At 34.6% G+C, this 17,570-nt stretch overlaps 1 protein-coding gene and 1 long non-coding RNA gene across 2 annotated transcripts in view; one reads left to right on the top strand and one right to left on the bottom strand.

The window, feature by feature from the left end:
• The first annotated feature begins 391 nt into the window (after positions 1 to 391).
• The window catches only part of LOC134280754 (sulfotransferase 1C4-like), a 30,583-nt gene continuing 13,404 nt past the window's right edge, over positions 392 to 17,570 (top strand). Inside the window, exons 1-2 of the mRNA XM_062763211.1 lie at positions 392 to 586; positions 15,438 to 15,752. Coding sequence (XP_062619195.1) covers positions 433 to 586; positions 15,438 to 15,752 — 469 coding nt within the window. The 5' untranslated portion in view covers positions 392 to 432. The remainder of the gene's footprint in view (positions 587 to 15,437; positions 15,753 to 17,570) is intronic.
• LOC134280755 (uncharacterized) lies at positions 4,436 to 8,350 on the bottom strand. Its single transcript, XR_009994951.1, has 5 exons — positions 8,252 to 8,350; positions 7,042 to 7,126; positions 5,679 to 5,781; positions 5,009 to 5,085; positions 4,436 to 4,521 (listed from the first exon to the last, which is right to left on the bottom strand). It is a non-coding gene; the product is annotated as an uncharacterized LOC134280755 (long non-coding RNA).

Genomic DNA, 17,570 nt, shown 5'->3' with positions numbered 1-17,570 from the left:
AGCAGGATAAAGAAAACCCACAGCTTATGATCAAGTGTATTGTAAAATGAAAAAGAAAACAATGTATTAAATTCATAAAGAACAGAAAATTCTATTTTTATAAAATTAAAATATGGAACGCTTGACATGTTTATTTCTTATGAAAAGAATTGAATTCTGATAATCCTGAGTTGTTGCATATATGTAGTTAGTTTTAGATCATTATGAATGAAGATAATCAATATATAGATTTTGAATTACAGATAAACTCTGATGAATTAGGTGTCCAAAAGAAGTACAGTAAATTAATGTACGAGCAGGAAGCTAAATGAGAAGATTTTTTACCTTATTGAGAATGTAATACGATCGGATGATAGATAAAGGGTGGTGCGTAAATAATGCACACGACCTATATAGATAAAACGAAAATTGACAAGACTGTGAACTTTCACTATGGAAGAAAACAGAACAAGAGGTGTTTTTTTCGATGGAATGAAGCTTCCCGAAATGAAGCCGTTGAAAGAAAACGTCGAAGGCCGATTACACGCAATTAAAAACTTGGAAGGCCGTCCCCATGACGTATTAATTGCAGCTTTCCCTCGATCAGGTTAGTACATGTATAAGAACCTACACTTTAAATAAAACTTAAGATCCCGTTGCTCCAGGTTCACTTGAATGACACTATCAAGCTTGTTTCTGCTACACTGTTAAAATTTAATTTGTTTACTCCTAAATATTTCCACTTGATTTAAACAGCAATCAAAAAATGATTTTTTTTTTTTGCTTAATATTTGCATGTTCTGTTAAATATAAAACTCAAGACCCTTCGTTCAATCACTAGATATAACCAGATATGTTTGTGAAATAGAAATCACCTTCTTTGACATACATGAAAGGGTCATAAGCCTATATTGTTGGCAGTATATATACATCTGTATTATGGGCAGGATACTTGGAAATGACAAAACTGTATTATTCCAAATTACATTCAAGTATGTGCAACTTATGCGAGAAAATGCACAGAAACTCCGCGGCTAGGTTAAGGCCGCCCATAGCAAATATGCCTTAAAATATTCCGAGGAAATCAACATCATATTGATATCTTTTTTATAAGCATGAGTTTTAATTTAATGGGAATTGTACTTATGCATACATACATATATTTATGTATGAGGTCTCGACCGAGTTCGACCAAAGCGACCAGATAAGTGCTGGAAGCAACTTCCCCATTCCGGGAATTATATAAATTTAGCCGTCTTTTGATAAACTTCGCGAATTTACACTATACGCATTGAAATAATGTAAAATTACGGAAAAAACTAACAGCGCACTACTTCCTCACAGCATTTTCGAAATAGTACGGACAATAGCTACATGTGTATAAAATATCATAATTTATAATTAAGCGGATATCGTTGAACTTTTAAGATTTTCGAGGGGTTGTGCCTGTGATTGTAGTACGTTTGCATTTATGTATAAAAGACTGTGAAATATTGAGTAATGCATTCAACAAGCCAATTCAGAAAATTTCTGTCCCCTGCTTAGGGAAAAAAGAAGACCATGTGCAGTCCGGGGGGGGGGGGGGTCGGATCCCCCCTGAAATTGTAGAATTATTAAATGTATACATGTATATTGAAGAATGCCAAAATGGATATAAAGATCTGATTGTTTATTCTTTATTATGAGTATAAAGAAGATTCTTTTTATAGAGAATATTTATCACATTACTGTATTGATGATTTTATGAGTTTGTACAAGCCAGACGTCATAACATTTCACATGCTGAATGCTATCATTTAGTTAAAAAAGTATTTCGAAAAAAATAAAATGGATCCTCCAGGAATCGCACCCGGGTCCTCCTACATATTTAGCGAGAGACATACCACTACACCATGGAGCCGCTTTATAATTACACTTGAATTTGTATGCAAACATGAGGTCACATACATGTATCTGTTCACGTTCGCTATTGTCACATTTTGTCCCCCGCTTTCACTGAAAGTGGGAGATATTAATTTGGGTATGTCTATCCGTCTTTCTTTCTGTTATAACTCTTGAGGTCAAATGTCAAGGTCATAAGTTTATAAATTCTGTCTGTTACAACACTTTCGTCTGCGCGACATCTCGAGAACCCTTTGAGCTTTTGCAATATAATTTTGCAATAAACTCCCTCTGGCCTGAGGAATACCCCTATTGACTTTGAGGTGCAAAAGGTCACAGTTCAAGGTCGTAAATTTATACATTATGTCTGTGTAACACTGTCGTTTCCGGGCGATATTTAAAGGAGATTTTGAGCTTTTGCAATGTAATTTTAAACCATAACTTCCTAGGACCTCTCTCACCCTTCAAGTGTAACGCCCCGTTTGTTTTATTAGCATTGATTGTATTAAATGTCGCTATTTTTAGCACAGGGGCATGTGGAGTTATTACGTATAATTCAGGTTCTCAACACTCAAGATGATCATTATGTCATTCGTTGTATAGTGTTGTTGTAAATACATTAAATTAGTATACACAAATAATGAACATTATAATACATTCTAAATAGGACACAACCCAACTGGTGTCTATAGTTCCCTATTATAAGCATATGTGTTTATAAACAAGAGGCCCATGGGCCACATCGCTAACCTGAGCACTGTGGCTAGGAAAAGTTAGAAATTAGTTTATTATTGAAAAGTTTTAAATCCAAAAGTAGTCCCGTGACCAATCATGGCTTTGCTATTCTTGAGAAAATTATTTTTAAAGAATTTTCCTATAAACGTCTATGTAAAACTTTGATCGGCCATTGTGGGCCCCGCCCTACCCCCAGGGGTCATGATTTGAACAAACATGAATCTACACTACCTGAGGATGCTTTCATATAAATATGATCAATTATGGCTTTGCTATTCTTGAGAAGAAGATTTTTAAAGAGTTCTCCTATATATTTCTATGTAAAACTTTGGTCGGCCATTGTGGCCCCGCCCTACCCCCAGGGGTCATGATTTGAACAAACTTGAATCTACAATACCTGAGGATGCTTCCATATAAATATGATCAGTTATAGCTTTACTATTCATGAGAAGAAGATTTTAAAAGAATTTTCCTATATATTTCTATGTAAAACTTTGGTCGGCCATTGTGGCCCCGCCCTACCCCCGGGGATCATGATTTGAACAAACTTGGATCTTTACTACCTGGGTATGTTTCCCCATAAGTTTCATCTTTCCTGGCACATTTTGAAAAGATTTTTAAAACATGCCACTAAATTTTCATTAATTCCCAATTATCTCCCCTTGAATGAGGGCGTGGCCCTTCATTCGAACAAACTTGAATCCCCTTCATTCAAGGATACTTTGTGGCAAATTTGGTTAAAATTGGCCCAGCAGTTCTTGAGAAGAAGTCGAAAATGTAAAAAGTTTACAGACAGACGGACTACAGACAAAATGTGATCAGAAAAGCTCACTTGAGCCTTCGCCTCAGGTGGATGACTAGAATGCTTAATCAGTAGTATTGAGCATTTAATAAAGAAAATCACTGGGTGAAAAAAGTGGTTTCCCATCATGGGAAACTTTACGGAAACCACATGGAAACCTCAAGTTTACATCATGTTTCCCAGTGGTTTCCGTAGCGGATGCTAGGTTATTCCGCCAAGTTTCCGTGACATGGAAACCCCCTACGCTCCGATTCCATAAGGTATCCCGAACCACGGAAACCTCTGTAAACCTGAAGTTTCCCGAACATCCATGTAGTTTCCCGTAATGGGAAACCTGAAGATTCCACTGGTTTCCAGAATCAGGAAACTTGATGGAATCGGAGCATAGGGGGTTTCCGTGGAATGGAAACTTGGTGGAATCTTTAGGTTTCCTTATACGGGAAACTACATGGAAGCTCGGGAAACCTCACGATTCCTAAAGTTTCCTTGACTCAGGAAACCATATGGAATCGGAGCGTAGGGGGTTTCCGTGGAATGGAAACTTGATGGAATCTTTAGGTTTCCTTATACGGGAAACTACATAGAAGCTCGGGAAACCTCACGATTCCTAAAGTTTCCTCGACTCAGGAAACCATATGGAATATGAGCGTAGTGGTTTCCGTGGAATGGAAACTTGATGGAATCTTAAGGTTTTCTTTTATGGGAAACAACATGGAAGCTCGTGAAACCTTATGATTCCTGAAGTTTCCTTGACTCAGGAAACTATATGGAACTTGTGTAGCACTTTCTGTGTGGCGGAAACTTGGTGGAATTATCTGGAGTCCCATTCCTGGTGGAAATTACTGGGAAACTTTAAGATTCCCCAACTTTTCTAAAGAAAGCAATGTGAAATAATGCGTATTCTTTTAAAAATCTATCAAAAAAATTTATTATTTTAAATGTTTAATAATTCATTCGATGTACAAAAACTGTAACTGAATTTTTCAATGATATCAAAATATTAAATAAATTCATATATCTTATATAAACAATGGAACAGTCTTTCACATTTAAGTCCATTCATAAGGGTCATTAAGTACTTCTTTCAACATCAGTTTCCTGGTTTTCTTCACATCACCTATGATCTGCAATATTCATACAAAATTATTATATGATGTCAGAATTATAATGCGTGATAACTTAGAAATCTGAAAGATCAGTCAATGTCCTTTAATATACCAATATCAATAATTACTTTCCATGACCATGATACATATGATTTCAGCATTTAATTTATCTCTTTAATATTTAATGCTTTATGATAAATGAAAAAAAAAACATAATATAAATAATGTTTTCAGCCTTATTATGTCATTGAGAATATATTACTACATGTATCTCATACTAAGAACCCTGCTTTAAGTTTGATTAGTTTGAGAAAAACATACCCTTTATAATAACAAAAATATTAGGGAGAGATTTTTTTAAAAGTTTTGATATTCGACCTATAAATTGGTTGAAGATCATTGCAGACCCTCCACCCCATTACACAAAAGCTAGATTACACCAGGGGAGAAATATACTCTGGACTACGATTTTAAATAAAGATATACAGTACATTTTGATACTGACCTTTGACCTAGAAAATTAGTCCAAGGTCACATGGAGTGATGGGTAGACACTGTCTTAGGGCATCCACAGAACAGGACCTAAAAATAATGCAATATATATGTATTACAGTATATATACACATGTACTTGTATGTTAATGATTTATCATATGCTGCATTGGACACATATGATTTTATCATGGTTTAAGTATACATGTATCTTGTGAGTAATTTTATACCGGTATTGCATGTATGCTCAGTTTATTTAAGAAATAAATAACAAGTTTATAAACTTCAATGGGAGAGATACCACAAATGTATATATAAACAAGTAATTTAATTTTTTTTTTTTTTTTACATATATTGACCAACATTATTTACACCCATTCACCATGTTCATGAATTGGCGGATCAAAATTCAGTCAGTTTTAGATCTATATGATATACCATAATGGACTTTGAAGTTTTACATTTACAAAAGTTATTCCCCTTCGCAGGGTCGATCTGGGGTCAACCAGCTTAAGATGCTGTTTTCCCTCTTTTACCGTATCAACTTTGAGGGACAATATCTTAGAAATAAAATCTGTATGAACATATTCATTATGATTTTCATGTTGCCCCCATACTCTGGCAATACAGATCGTGATTGTCCAATATTTTTGAAGATTAAAAATATATTAACAAGTAACTTACAAAGGACAAAGTGGGAAAAATGAGCGATACGCCGACAATTGGAGAAAACTCTTAGGAATGTGAAATTCGTCTATTGGTGATGACAATTCCTGTCTTAATGTCACTGAAAAATTAAGAGACATTAAAATTTTAAGCCCTGATTGTCATACACGCATGCTGTTTTTTCATCCATATAACCTCAGAGGCGTAGTCACAAACTTAAAAAAAAGAAAAGAAAATTGAATTGAAAGTTCAACAAACTCGAAAATCCTATTTCGGGGGGAAGGGGGGGGGGTAGTGGCCAAATTTTTCAAAGGCAAGTTACTTTCTATTCCAATTTTTTCCCACAATTCTTCGATATAACTATGCTAGGGTCAACAAGTGGGGAGGGGGGGGCAACTATCCCTTCAATAAACATTTCCTATAGTATAGGAAATGTTGGGGAAAAATAGCTGTGATTTTGTTCTTCATTAAAAAGTGGGGGGCACAGACATACTCTTGCCCCCCCCCCCCCAGATCTCAAAGTGGGGGGGGGGGCTCGTGCCCCCGCTGCCTCCCTGTGACTACGCCTATGAACCTTTTAGTATCATAAAATTTAACAAAATTTAATACTTCAAATAATTTCATTGAATATCTATAAAATAAAGGAAACTCTAAAAACTTAGTGACTTGCAGAAATTATTCCTTGGAGAGAAAAAAAATCTATCATAATTCATATAAATCTATGCATGATGAGCCTTTTTTATGCATTTAGAACATATGGTATGTGCCTCATTTCCCCAAGAAATTTTCAAAGACAATGGACTATCTGTAAGCAGAAATCATTGCTGTTTACTTACAAAAAAAATTTATGAAAATAACTAATTTCCTATTTTTTTAATTTTAAATAATGCTAAAAATAATTTAATCCATCAAAAATAATCTAACTGACTGTAAAATAACATTTTTCATGATCTTAATCTAAGGGCAGATCACTCTAACTTCATAAAACTACCTGATATTAAAGTAAAACTGTTTAGTGTGCAGTTTTTAGAGCTTCCTTTAAGTAATCAAAATACTGACCAGCAAGAAATCAGTTAATAAGCATTTCCTTTTTTCCTTCATTTTTTTTTTTGAGAGATCTCAGAGTTTTTTTCTTTTCAATTCAGGTTCAAGATAACAAAGTTTTATTGAAGTGTATGTATTAGAGAACTGATTGTATGTCAATCATAGCAATACACACATAACATGGAGGGGGCAAATTGTTTCAACCCTAGCTTTTACATAAAACTTCTTGTAGCTCACAGCTGATATACCACAGTTCAGTATTTAAATAAAATTTAGAATCTTTTTTTTTTCAGGCAATTGTCATATACATACTAATCATGAATGAATTACCACTTACCAAATGACCACATCCTGAATCATCATACATTTTCTCTGATTTTATCTAACTGGTTTTCTTTTAACGTCACACAGTTTTCTTCTCTCTGAAATGATAAATTAGGTCCAGGTTCTATTGCATTCTAATTTAAACTAATTATGTGATAGCATTAGCAACAACCGGGATGGAAGAAAAATAACCAGAGGTCTCTGTCGAGACTGTAGCTCTACTGGTTTGTACTTATCAAAGACTAATGCACAGAATTATGTATAGTCTACTTGTGTGCCAAGTTATATTGAAATCAACCTAAAAATTAAAGGAGGAGTAGTGTTTGCAGACAGACGGACAGCTAGACAGACGGACGGACGCCGGACGCATTACTATTGCATTAAGCTCTTCTGGTCTCTGACCAGTAGAGCTAAAAACAAGATGCGCTTGTGAAACACAGCAACAAAGTTCAAAAATGCAATTTTTTTTTAGCATACAGGTCACAGTCAAGATCACATAATCATTGTCCTTGTTGCCATTTGAAAGCACTTCATTAGTGGAGTATGCATACTAAATATGAAGCCACTATCTCGTATAGTTCTAAAGTTATGGTGAAGGTTTAAGTTGACAACAGACACTCAGACAGACACACAGATATACAGTTATGGCAAAAGTTTGAACATTATAACTTGGTATACACACAGCCACTTCAAGGTATCAAGGGTAAAATTCATAGCACAGTGGGACTGCATTTTGACTTCGAGGGATCAAGGGTTTCGAGAGGTCAGGAGTTCGAGAAATCAAGAGCAAATCTGCTTAGTTATATAGAGGAAAAAAATCAGGACCGGAGACTCACTTCAAGCGATCAAGAACTTCCGAGAAATTGAAGTTCAAGCCATCAAGAGTTACTTGTATATACAGATATAAGAAGTATGTTATTATTTGCAATTTTGACCTAATGACAGCTAAATCTGTTCAGTAAGACAATACCGTGTACATGTATGTACATAGTTTTATTGTGCATTATTTGCTATATACATTGACCTACTCAGGTCAATAATTGTGAAAAAACATTAACTGATAATTCAAGCTGATGATTCATTTGCATTTCTTGACATACTATCAATATTAATTCACTATAATTAGGCTTTTCTTTTTTTACATCTTCATCTCAACAGGTTAGACATTACAAAAATAAAAATCTTTTGAGCAGTAATCCATATCAATAAACAATAAAACAAACCTAATCTCTTCAGAAAAGTGGACAGGCTTTCACCTACATTCACTTTTTTATGTATATTTTTCCTCCATATCATTAGTCTCGTTCAACAAGACCCTCGGCATATGATTAAGGGTTATGCTATTTGCTACAATCTATGCCTACTGTTCTGATGAGGATATCCTTCATGAATAATCAGATAAGCTGAGATTGAAGACACTTTTTGTAAAAATATCGATGCTTTTATCAAAGTTTTGAACCAAAAATATTTAATTTATACCTTGACATAAGTCGTAAGTTCCAAAAAACAAGAGTTGGCTGTCCGAAAAGTCAGAAAACACATGTATTCAAACCGGATGTTCTACAGTCTGAATTTAACTACGAAACCATGCTCGGTGTAACTATTATCATCCGGATAATTTGAGCGGGGTTAAAAATATTTTTTTTAATTCCGAAAAGTATTCATTTATATATAGAGAGAGAACATACATATGGAGCATACATTTTAATAAACATGATAAAAAGCGAAACGTTGCCATTTTACAACATACAGCATGCACATGCACGGTGCCTTTGGGGCCTCCATAATCAAAGTTATGCTATATATCACTGTCTCAATTTTTTTCTCTCTCTCTCTTTCTCTCTGCAATATATACACTTAACAATTTAAAACTTAGGTATCCAACTTTTCAAAATGGCGTCAGAACAAAAGTTGCCTCCGATAGTGAAGATTTGTTGTTGCCAAATATTACAACTATTTACCGTAAAAAGTTAACAAATGTATACGTACACTAATCCTTCATCGTTGGCCATTGCATTTATCACAGTCTTAAAGACACTGGGTGGTGAAACCATCTTAACTTTTCACATTTACCAGAGCTGCTTACACCTTCTTCTTCGTCCTTCTCGATCCTCCAAAAATGGCGCCTCGGGAAATTGACCAATGAAATAAAGCGCCCAGAGAGCGATGCAGGATGGGAAATATAAACTGTTTTCATTCACTATGATTAAGTGTGATTTTGAGATCTTATATTAGAATTTAATTAAGTTTTCCGCTTTTCATGGAATAAAAGGAGGGGCTCCTAAATATTTTTGCCGATATGATGTGTAGGCCTAGTACTGTATATTTAGAAAAAAGCGGTTAAATACATGATGCAAGAGCAGAAAAAAATTGTTTCTTGCTTGACACCTCAACTTATTTGCTTTCGGGATATAGGTTTCCGGGCTTGGTTGTTGGTAGTGGCCGTCCTTGCTGAAAGTAATCCCCCCCCCCCCCTCTCCCCGCTTCTTTTAACTGTTACATGTATGATTATGAATTTATAATGTCACACCAAAAGCTGTTAGATTTTTAAAAGCACATTTTTTTTATTGTGAACTTTCCACAGGAATCCTAAAAGGCATGAAAATTAGCTACAATTATAATATGATTATCAAGAACAGTTTTTTTATTTCAATAGTGATGATTGAAAAGTTCGGTGATTAATAATTCATTGCTAATAAATTGTGTTTTTTTTTTGGGGGGGGGGGGGTTAAATTACTAATTGAACTCCCTCCTTTTTGGGGTTTAATTATAGATTTTGCGCCTGCTATCAATATTACTGGTGGACCTGCTAGACTTTTCTCTAATTGTTACATGTACATTGTACTTTAAACTCCTTGGCCTTTAGCTAAATAATTTCCCACATCATTTTAACACGGAAAAAAAGCTAAAAAAAAAATTCCCACATCATTTTAACACGTAAAATTGTTAAATGAATCAGAATGTTGAAAACCTTTTTCTTAGGAGAGTTATATCTCTAGGCGGAACAAAATTAACATCTTATCAAAGGCAGGAAAATATAATAGTATTTTAATTCAGTATTTTAGTCGTGATTGGTATAAGTGAAGTCATGGGAAAGATTATGTCGAAAGTCATCTATACTCGTTGATGTGCAGGACTGTACTTATGCATACAGCTTTAGCTGGTCCCGCCCTGTATTTCTTTAATGTTTTTTTTCGTTAAGAAATCTGGTAAGGTATGTTAGTAAAAATAAAATCCCGGTTAGTTTATTACTCTAACGGAAATTACTTTCCTACAGGCCTGAAGATCGAGTCTATTAGTCACCCAAGTTTTTTTTTAAAAAGAGTAGCATGTCGGCGAATAAAAATAAAATAGTGCACAACATAGATAAAGAAATGTTTGTTGAAGTATTGACAAACTTCATACCTTTATAGAATGAAATCAACAAAAACTGAACAAAAATACAATTGTGACAATTATACAATGAATTAATTATACAATTAATTCTTTTAATAGATTACCTTAGCATGTACTTCTTTAAAAGCCATTGTTCTTAAGGAAAACAAAATCATGCAAAATATTATAGACTTTTCTTTATCTAAAGCAAAGGCCTTTGGAGAAAAAAAAATGGCTGAAAATTTTAAAGTTTGTTAAACATAATGTATGTGCATTTAGGACCCTACATTGTAATTTCATGCGAAAAGTGCAGGCGTTTACTACACGGGGATCTGCGTACATATTTTAACAAAAAAAAAAAAAGGAAAGAAAAAAAAGTTTTATGTGATGAATTATATTATAAACATTTATCTAATAAATGTCTTTGTGCTACGTTAGATTACAAATTTCACACAAAAACCCATCAACAATTATATTAAATACAGTTTTGATTTCAAGTTGATCTATTAACGTCATTCTGATTTAATATAAATATACATGACGAGAATTAAGATCTATTCAATACCTATAGAAAATTATTTAATTTCTAAAGAGGATAGTTTTATTTTAAATCAGTAATGAAATTGAAATAAAAATTCTAAATAGTTTGTTCTTTCATTGAACTTCTTAAATGAAGGTTATTTTATAAATATGTTCTCTTGTATAACTTTATTTATGGAATATACAATTTTTTAAATGATAAAAGAAACACGAATCATCATCTTAATTCAAAGGGATTTTCGGTCGGAGACAGTGTGTGTACATGCTCGACAACAGCCTATTGTTTCCTTTAGGTACAAAACCGTCTCAATTCACATAGAATATACAAAAAATACACAGTGACAGGTGTCTTCGCGGCACGTGTCTCCACCTGAAATGGCACGTGAGGACAGGTGTCCCTAATTACACAGGCCGACCATAGTGACTTTTTCAAAAGCGTTTTGTGTGTGTGTGGGGAGGGGGGGGGGGCTTCTGAAGGAAAAAATGAAAAGCAACCCACCCACCCCCAATAATAAAAATAATAATTTAATAAATAAAAAAAAAACAATATTCACTATTAATAGTAAAGTATTAGTATGATAATATTCAACCCCCAGCCAGTTCGATGAATGATTCTAATCTGACCAGTTTATATTAATATATTAATTCATATTAAAACAAAATCTTTATCACTTTCTAAACTTAACTTGAAACACTAAAAATGTAATTTTGACAAACCAAATGAAGTATTTTTTTCCTGACGGATTACCCCGGTATATAAGAAATGCCAACCTCTGGTATCTAACACAAATGCCTGGTAAGGTACCTTGATGTCTTGTGAAAACATGTAATTATGTAAAAATAATTCTTCAATGTCAATTGCAAAATATTGGGGAAAAAAATTAATTAATTTATTGAGTAACGTTTCACCTGTCCTTAATCAGAAATCGTAACTTGACATATTTCTTTATTTACTTTTTAATCAATCTTTTTAGTAAAACTTTTCTGTAAATAATTTCATTAAATGTACCCTTCCTTAGCTCTTCCATTTTTTCAAAGGAACATTCATCATAGACAGCTTCTAGAAAGTGGGATCGGAAATGATTGATTTCTACATAACTGTATGCACTTACTTTTTTCTATTCCACTTCACGCATTCTATACGAGTTTACCAAAACTTATGTGATAAATCAAATTCAAAATTAAATTAAAATAAATATAATTCAGTTCAATAAAATTAAATTAAAATTGAATTGCTGAAATATTAAATTAATCACACAGAAATACACATCTAGTTATTTTAACTGTTTGAAGTTAATTATTTTGAAACAGCATGTAAACACTTTTGAAATATTTCTATAATTGGTAAAAATATGTTAACATAATTAAATATTTAACTTTTTGTAAAATAAAAGGTAGGTGGTTAGCATTGAGATATACTTTCAAAGTTTCCCTGCCTGGGAAACATGGGGAAAACTACACATTGGTGGCTTCCATGTCGGGAATCTGTATGGAAACCACTGAGGCATGTTTTCATGGTTTCCTATCTTGGGAAACTTACAGGAAACCACAGGTTGGTTGTTTCCATATCGGGAATCTACATGGAAACCACCGGGGCATGTTTCCATGGTTTCCTATCTTGGGAAACTTACGGGAAACCACAGGTTGATTGATTCCATGTCGGGAATCTATGTGGAAACCACCGGGGTATGTTTCCATGGTTTCCTATCTTGGGAAACTTACGGGAAACCACAGGTTGATTGTTTCCATGTCGGGAATCTATGTGGAAACCACTATGTGGTTTCCATAAAATGGAAACTATATGGAAACTACTGATGTCACGATTCCCATATGTTTCCATCGGGTTTCCAAATTTGGGAAACCTGGCTTTTCATCCTGTGAATATTACCATCTTGTCAAATATCAAGCAAGAAATCATTATCAACTACGGATTTCGCCTTTAATCTCAAAAATCGGCATGTAAACAATGATAACAGGAAACACTATTTGCTACATAATTACAGAACCTAAACAGAGACTGTAGTATGAACGGAAACGCAGTTTCGGGAATACCTAACCACGTTTATGACAGACAGGATAAATTCAATAATGCGAATAAACAAGAGTCCCATGGGCCACATCGCTCACCTGAGAAGCTTTGGCCATTTTTGATCTTTACCAGATTTCCCCCTTGTAATACATATTGTGACCCCAGTGCCCACCCTACCCAACTGATCATAATTTAGACAATTTGAAATCTACACTACCATAGGATGCTTTGATTCCCCATTGTAAAACTTTGATTCCCCATTGTGGCCCCGCCCTACCCCATGGGGTCATGATTAGAACAATTTAGAATCTACACTACACCAGGATGCGTCCACATAAGTTTCAGCTTTTCTGGTCCAGTGGTTCTTGAGTAAAAGATTTTCAAAGATTTTTCCTATATATTTCTATGTAAAACTTTGATTCCCCATTGTGGCCCCGCCCAACCCCCGGGGGTCATGATTTGAACAATTTAGAATCCACACTACCCCGGGATGCTTCCACATAAGTTTCAGCTTTTCTGGTCGAGTGGTTCTTGAGTAGTAGATTTTCAAAGATTTGTTCTATATATTTCTATGTTAAACATTGATTCCCCTTTGTGGCCCTGTCCTACCCTCGGGGGTCATGATTTTAACAATTTAGAATCTACACTACACCAGGATGCTTCCACACAAGTTTCAGCTTTTCTGAGCCAGTGGTTCTTTGGTAGAAGATTTTTCCCATATATTTCTATATAAAACTTTGATTCCCCATTGTGGCCCCGCCCAACCCCTGGGGGTCATGATTTTAACAATTTAGAATCTACACTACACATGGATGCTTCCACATAAGTTTCAGTTTTTCTGGCCCAGTGGTTTTTGAGAAGATTTTTAAAGATTTTCCTATATATTTCTATGTAAAACTTTGATTCCCCATTGTGGCCCCGCCCTATCCCAGGGGGTCATGATTTTCACAATTTAAAATCTACTCTACCTCAGGATGCTTCCACATAAGTTTAAGCTTTTCTGGCCCAGTGGTTCTTGAGAAGAAGATTTTTTAATGACCCCACCCTATTTTTGTCTTTTCTTGATTATCTCCCCTTGTGAGAAGACTTGGCCCTTCATTTTAACAATTTAAATTTCCCTTTACCCAAGGATGCTTTGTACCAAGTTTGGTCAAAATTGGGCCATTGGTTCTTGAGAAGAAGTTGAAAATGTGAAAAGTTTACAGACAGACGGACAGACAGACAGACGGAGAAAATGAGATCAATAAGGTCATTTGAGCCTTCGGCTCAGGTGAGCTAAAAACTCATTTCACAGTATTATATAATCAATAAAACAACTCAAAATGTGATCAGAAAAGCTCACTTGAGCCTTCGGCTCAGGTGAGCTAAAAACTCATTTCACAATATTATATAATCAATAAAACAACTCAATAATTGCCTCAGTACTACTTAATAAAAGTATTTCTACAGATATTAAACATTAAACGACTGAACTGAAGCTACTGAAATGGCAGGAATAAACAATTGTGATCAGTGCATACTTTACATCATTCAAGAGAATTACGGATACTTTAACGATTACTCTTAGATAAAATGATATTAAAATATACACATTTAAATATAAGTACACACCTGCGGAATCGCCCAAGTGGCTCAAAGTAGCTTACAGAATTCCAAAGGGAAAGCACATGGCACAAATCGATTACAGTACTTGTTCAGTGTTTACGTCATCAAGTTCAATGATAAAACAATGAAAGGTCATGGTAGAGACACAAAAATCCTTTTTAAGGGGAATTCTTTTTCCTTTAAAAAGGGAAAATGAGATAATTATGGAAAATTTTCTCTTAAAGAAAATACCAATATCTACTACTGGTTTCTTGTAATAAATTTACAGCCGTTTGTAGTAAGTCTTCCTGCTTTTGATGTTTGAATTTTGAGAGTCCGACATGATGCTATCATCCGAGGTTTGCCAAAAGGATAACAGATTGACAATTTCGCGGGATTTACGTTCCTACGAAAGAAAACATAATGATAGAAATACTTGCGCGCCATCTAGCGTTAATTCAAGTAATGTCTGTTTTTTGCACGTCATCTAGCGTCAATTCAGTGAATGGCTGTTTTGCATCGGTGATCCTTGGTTTTGCATCGGGGTCTGTTAATTTTGCAAACGAGTCTGTTGATTTTGTTTTAAGGTGGTCTGTTTTGTATTTCAGTATGTTTTAAGAATTAGTTGTTGGTTTTGCATTAACGTCTTATGGCACAAAACAAGTAATTATTAGTCTATTAAATATACATTTGAATATCTTCTTCAAAATTCAACATTGAGCCGGGAATTTTTTTTCGTATTATTATCACGAAAACTTACGAAATTGCCGGTATAGAATTCGAAAACCTGTGGTCAGTATTAACAGTATGCAAGTAACAATTGTGATTTACGACAATTTTTGTTTATCTTTCTCTTTCATCAGATATTTTAACTATTATAGGTACACATTGGGTGTGGGAAATTACAGTTATGCTTTTGAAACAGCAAGATGAATACACAGAAAAGACGAAAGAAACAGCATTTCTCGAATTCGTAGACAATTTAATCGAGGTTGAAAAGATGCCATCACCGCGCATTCTTAACACACACTTGCCGTTTAGATGGCTTCCAAGTTCCCACATAGAAAGCAAGAGGAAAATGATACATGTAATAAGAAATCCAAAGGACATGTTCGTGTCCTTTTTTCACTTTCAAAAGAACTTTGGAGTAGAACATGACTGGAATACGTTTTTTAACAATTCGGTTATTGGACAAGGTGAGTCAAATATATAGTTTTGTTTACCTTAAAGAACCAAAGCCAAAACAACCTAATTTGGTCCTGTCACTTAAATAGATCAAACTTTCTAAACAATACTCTTATGTTTGTAGATTACAAAACATTTTATTTTTTACATACCTTTTACAGTCGTTTAAATTCAGTATTTTAAGTGTTTTTCAAACATCTCCTGCATACAGCTTCAAGAACTTTTTAAGCTCATGCATTGGCTTTTCGCACAAATTAAGGTCACATTCTTCTTGTAATAAAACTGAACAATATCGAACTTCAGTATGAGATATAACCCTAATTTGTATTAAATATCTCATGTCCAAGGTGCATATTTTTTTGAAATCATTATCTCGATGTTTTAAAAAATGGAATTTTATTTATAAATGGTATGACGTTTCTTCTCTATGGTTCTAGCATAGGTATTTACAAAAAAATTAATCTAAGTAAACTTTCTTTGATACTATTTTGTTGAAATTTTTAAATTGACCTCTTAAATATAAGTTTTTTTTCTACATACTTTGCACATTTTCGGTATTGTCTTGGTTTTGTCGAAATGTAACGTCGAAAAATGACAATGCTGCATAAAGGAACTAGATGCTGTCATTAGACAGTAATACCCGCACTAAGGTGTTTGCCTCTAAATACACAATCCTACGGGCGGCTTACCAAGGAAAAAGTCAAAATAATTCTATATAATTCAGGCACGTAGCATCGTTTTTGAAAGTGGGGGGGGGGCCAACCTGAGAAATTTTTTTTTACTTACCTAAAAAAATTAACAAGGAAAAAAAATGAAATGGGGGGGGGGGGGGGGGGGGTAGTGGCCACCTTTTTTTCAAGGCAAAATTACTTTCACTTCCAATTTTTTCCCCATATTTCCTTGCTATGTATATACTGTGGTAAAAAGTGGGGGGGGGGGGGCAACCATCTTTTCAATGGACATTTTCTTATAGTACAGGTAATGTTGGGGAAAAAAGGGGGGGCAGCCCCCCCCCCCAGTTGCTACATGCCTGTAATTACATGTATTCATCAAATTGAGTATGAAATTATCCCTGTGACCTATAACTCAGAACCTCTTATATTTATTTTACATGCTTAATTCATTATATACCAGTTTGAATTCTATTAATGATGTGAATTAGATTTTGAAAAATGTTTTTTTTTTTGGGGGGGGGGGGGGGGTAGTGGCCAACTTTTTTTCAAAGGCAAGTTACTTTCAATTCCAATTTTTCTACACAATTTTACTAAACAACTATATATTGATATTATTTCATAATAGCTGTTATTTTGTTCTTCATTAAAAAGTGGGGGGGGGGGCACAGACATACTCTTGCCCCCCCAGATCTGATAGGGGGGGCTAGTGCCCCCGCTGCCCCCCCCCCCCCTCCCCCTGTGACTACGCCTATGTGCTCATACTAGGACCTTTTTAAATTTACTAATCCCCCCCCCTCGACACCACAATCACACAGTACATACTTTTAGGAATAGGCTAGATGGAACAGTTTTGCTAAAACATTGTTTCTTATGAATTAATTAAAAATTTGTTCTAGACATGTAAATTCTACATCACATCACGTTGCGTCACTCATTATCATATTTTTAGATTAAACTCCGTTCGGTACACCTCGGCCGATTCCCACTTCATCTGATAAGGTGACGGAATCGACGGCACGAAGGTTTTCCGAATGGAATAGCATTATAACATGCTGCAGAATGGTGTGCATTGGATTAATTCATTTTGTGTTATAATTGGATTTATATTTCATGAAGTTTACAAGACCTATGGAGGTCGGGAAGTACAAGTTTAAG

This window comes from Saccostrea cucullata, unplaced genomic scaffold (genome assembly GCF_032062105.1).
Source record: "Saccostrea cucullata isolate Sc308-1 unplaced genomic scaffold, CSIRO_AGI_Scuc_v1 ctg5659, whole genome shotgun sequence".
NCBI lineage: Eukaryota > Metazoa > Mollusca > Bivalvia > Ostreida > Ostreidae > Saccostrea > Saccostrea cuccullata.
The sequence above is the reverse complement of the archived record's forward strand: the minus strand, read 5'-3'. Positions and strand labels throughout refer to the sequence as shown.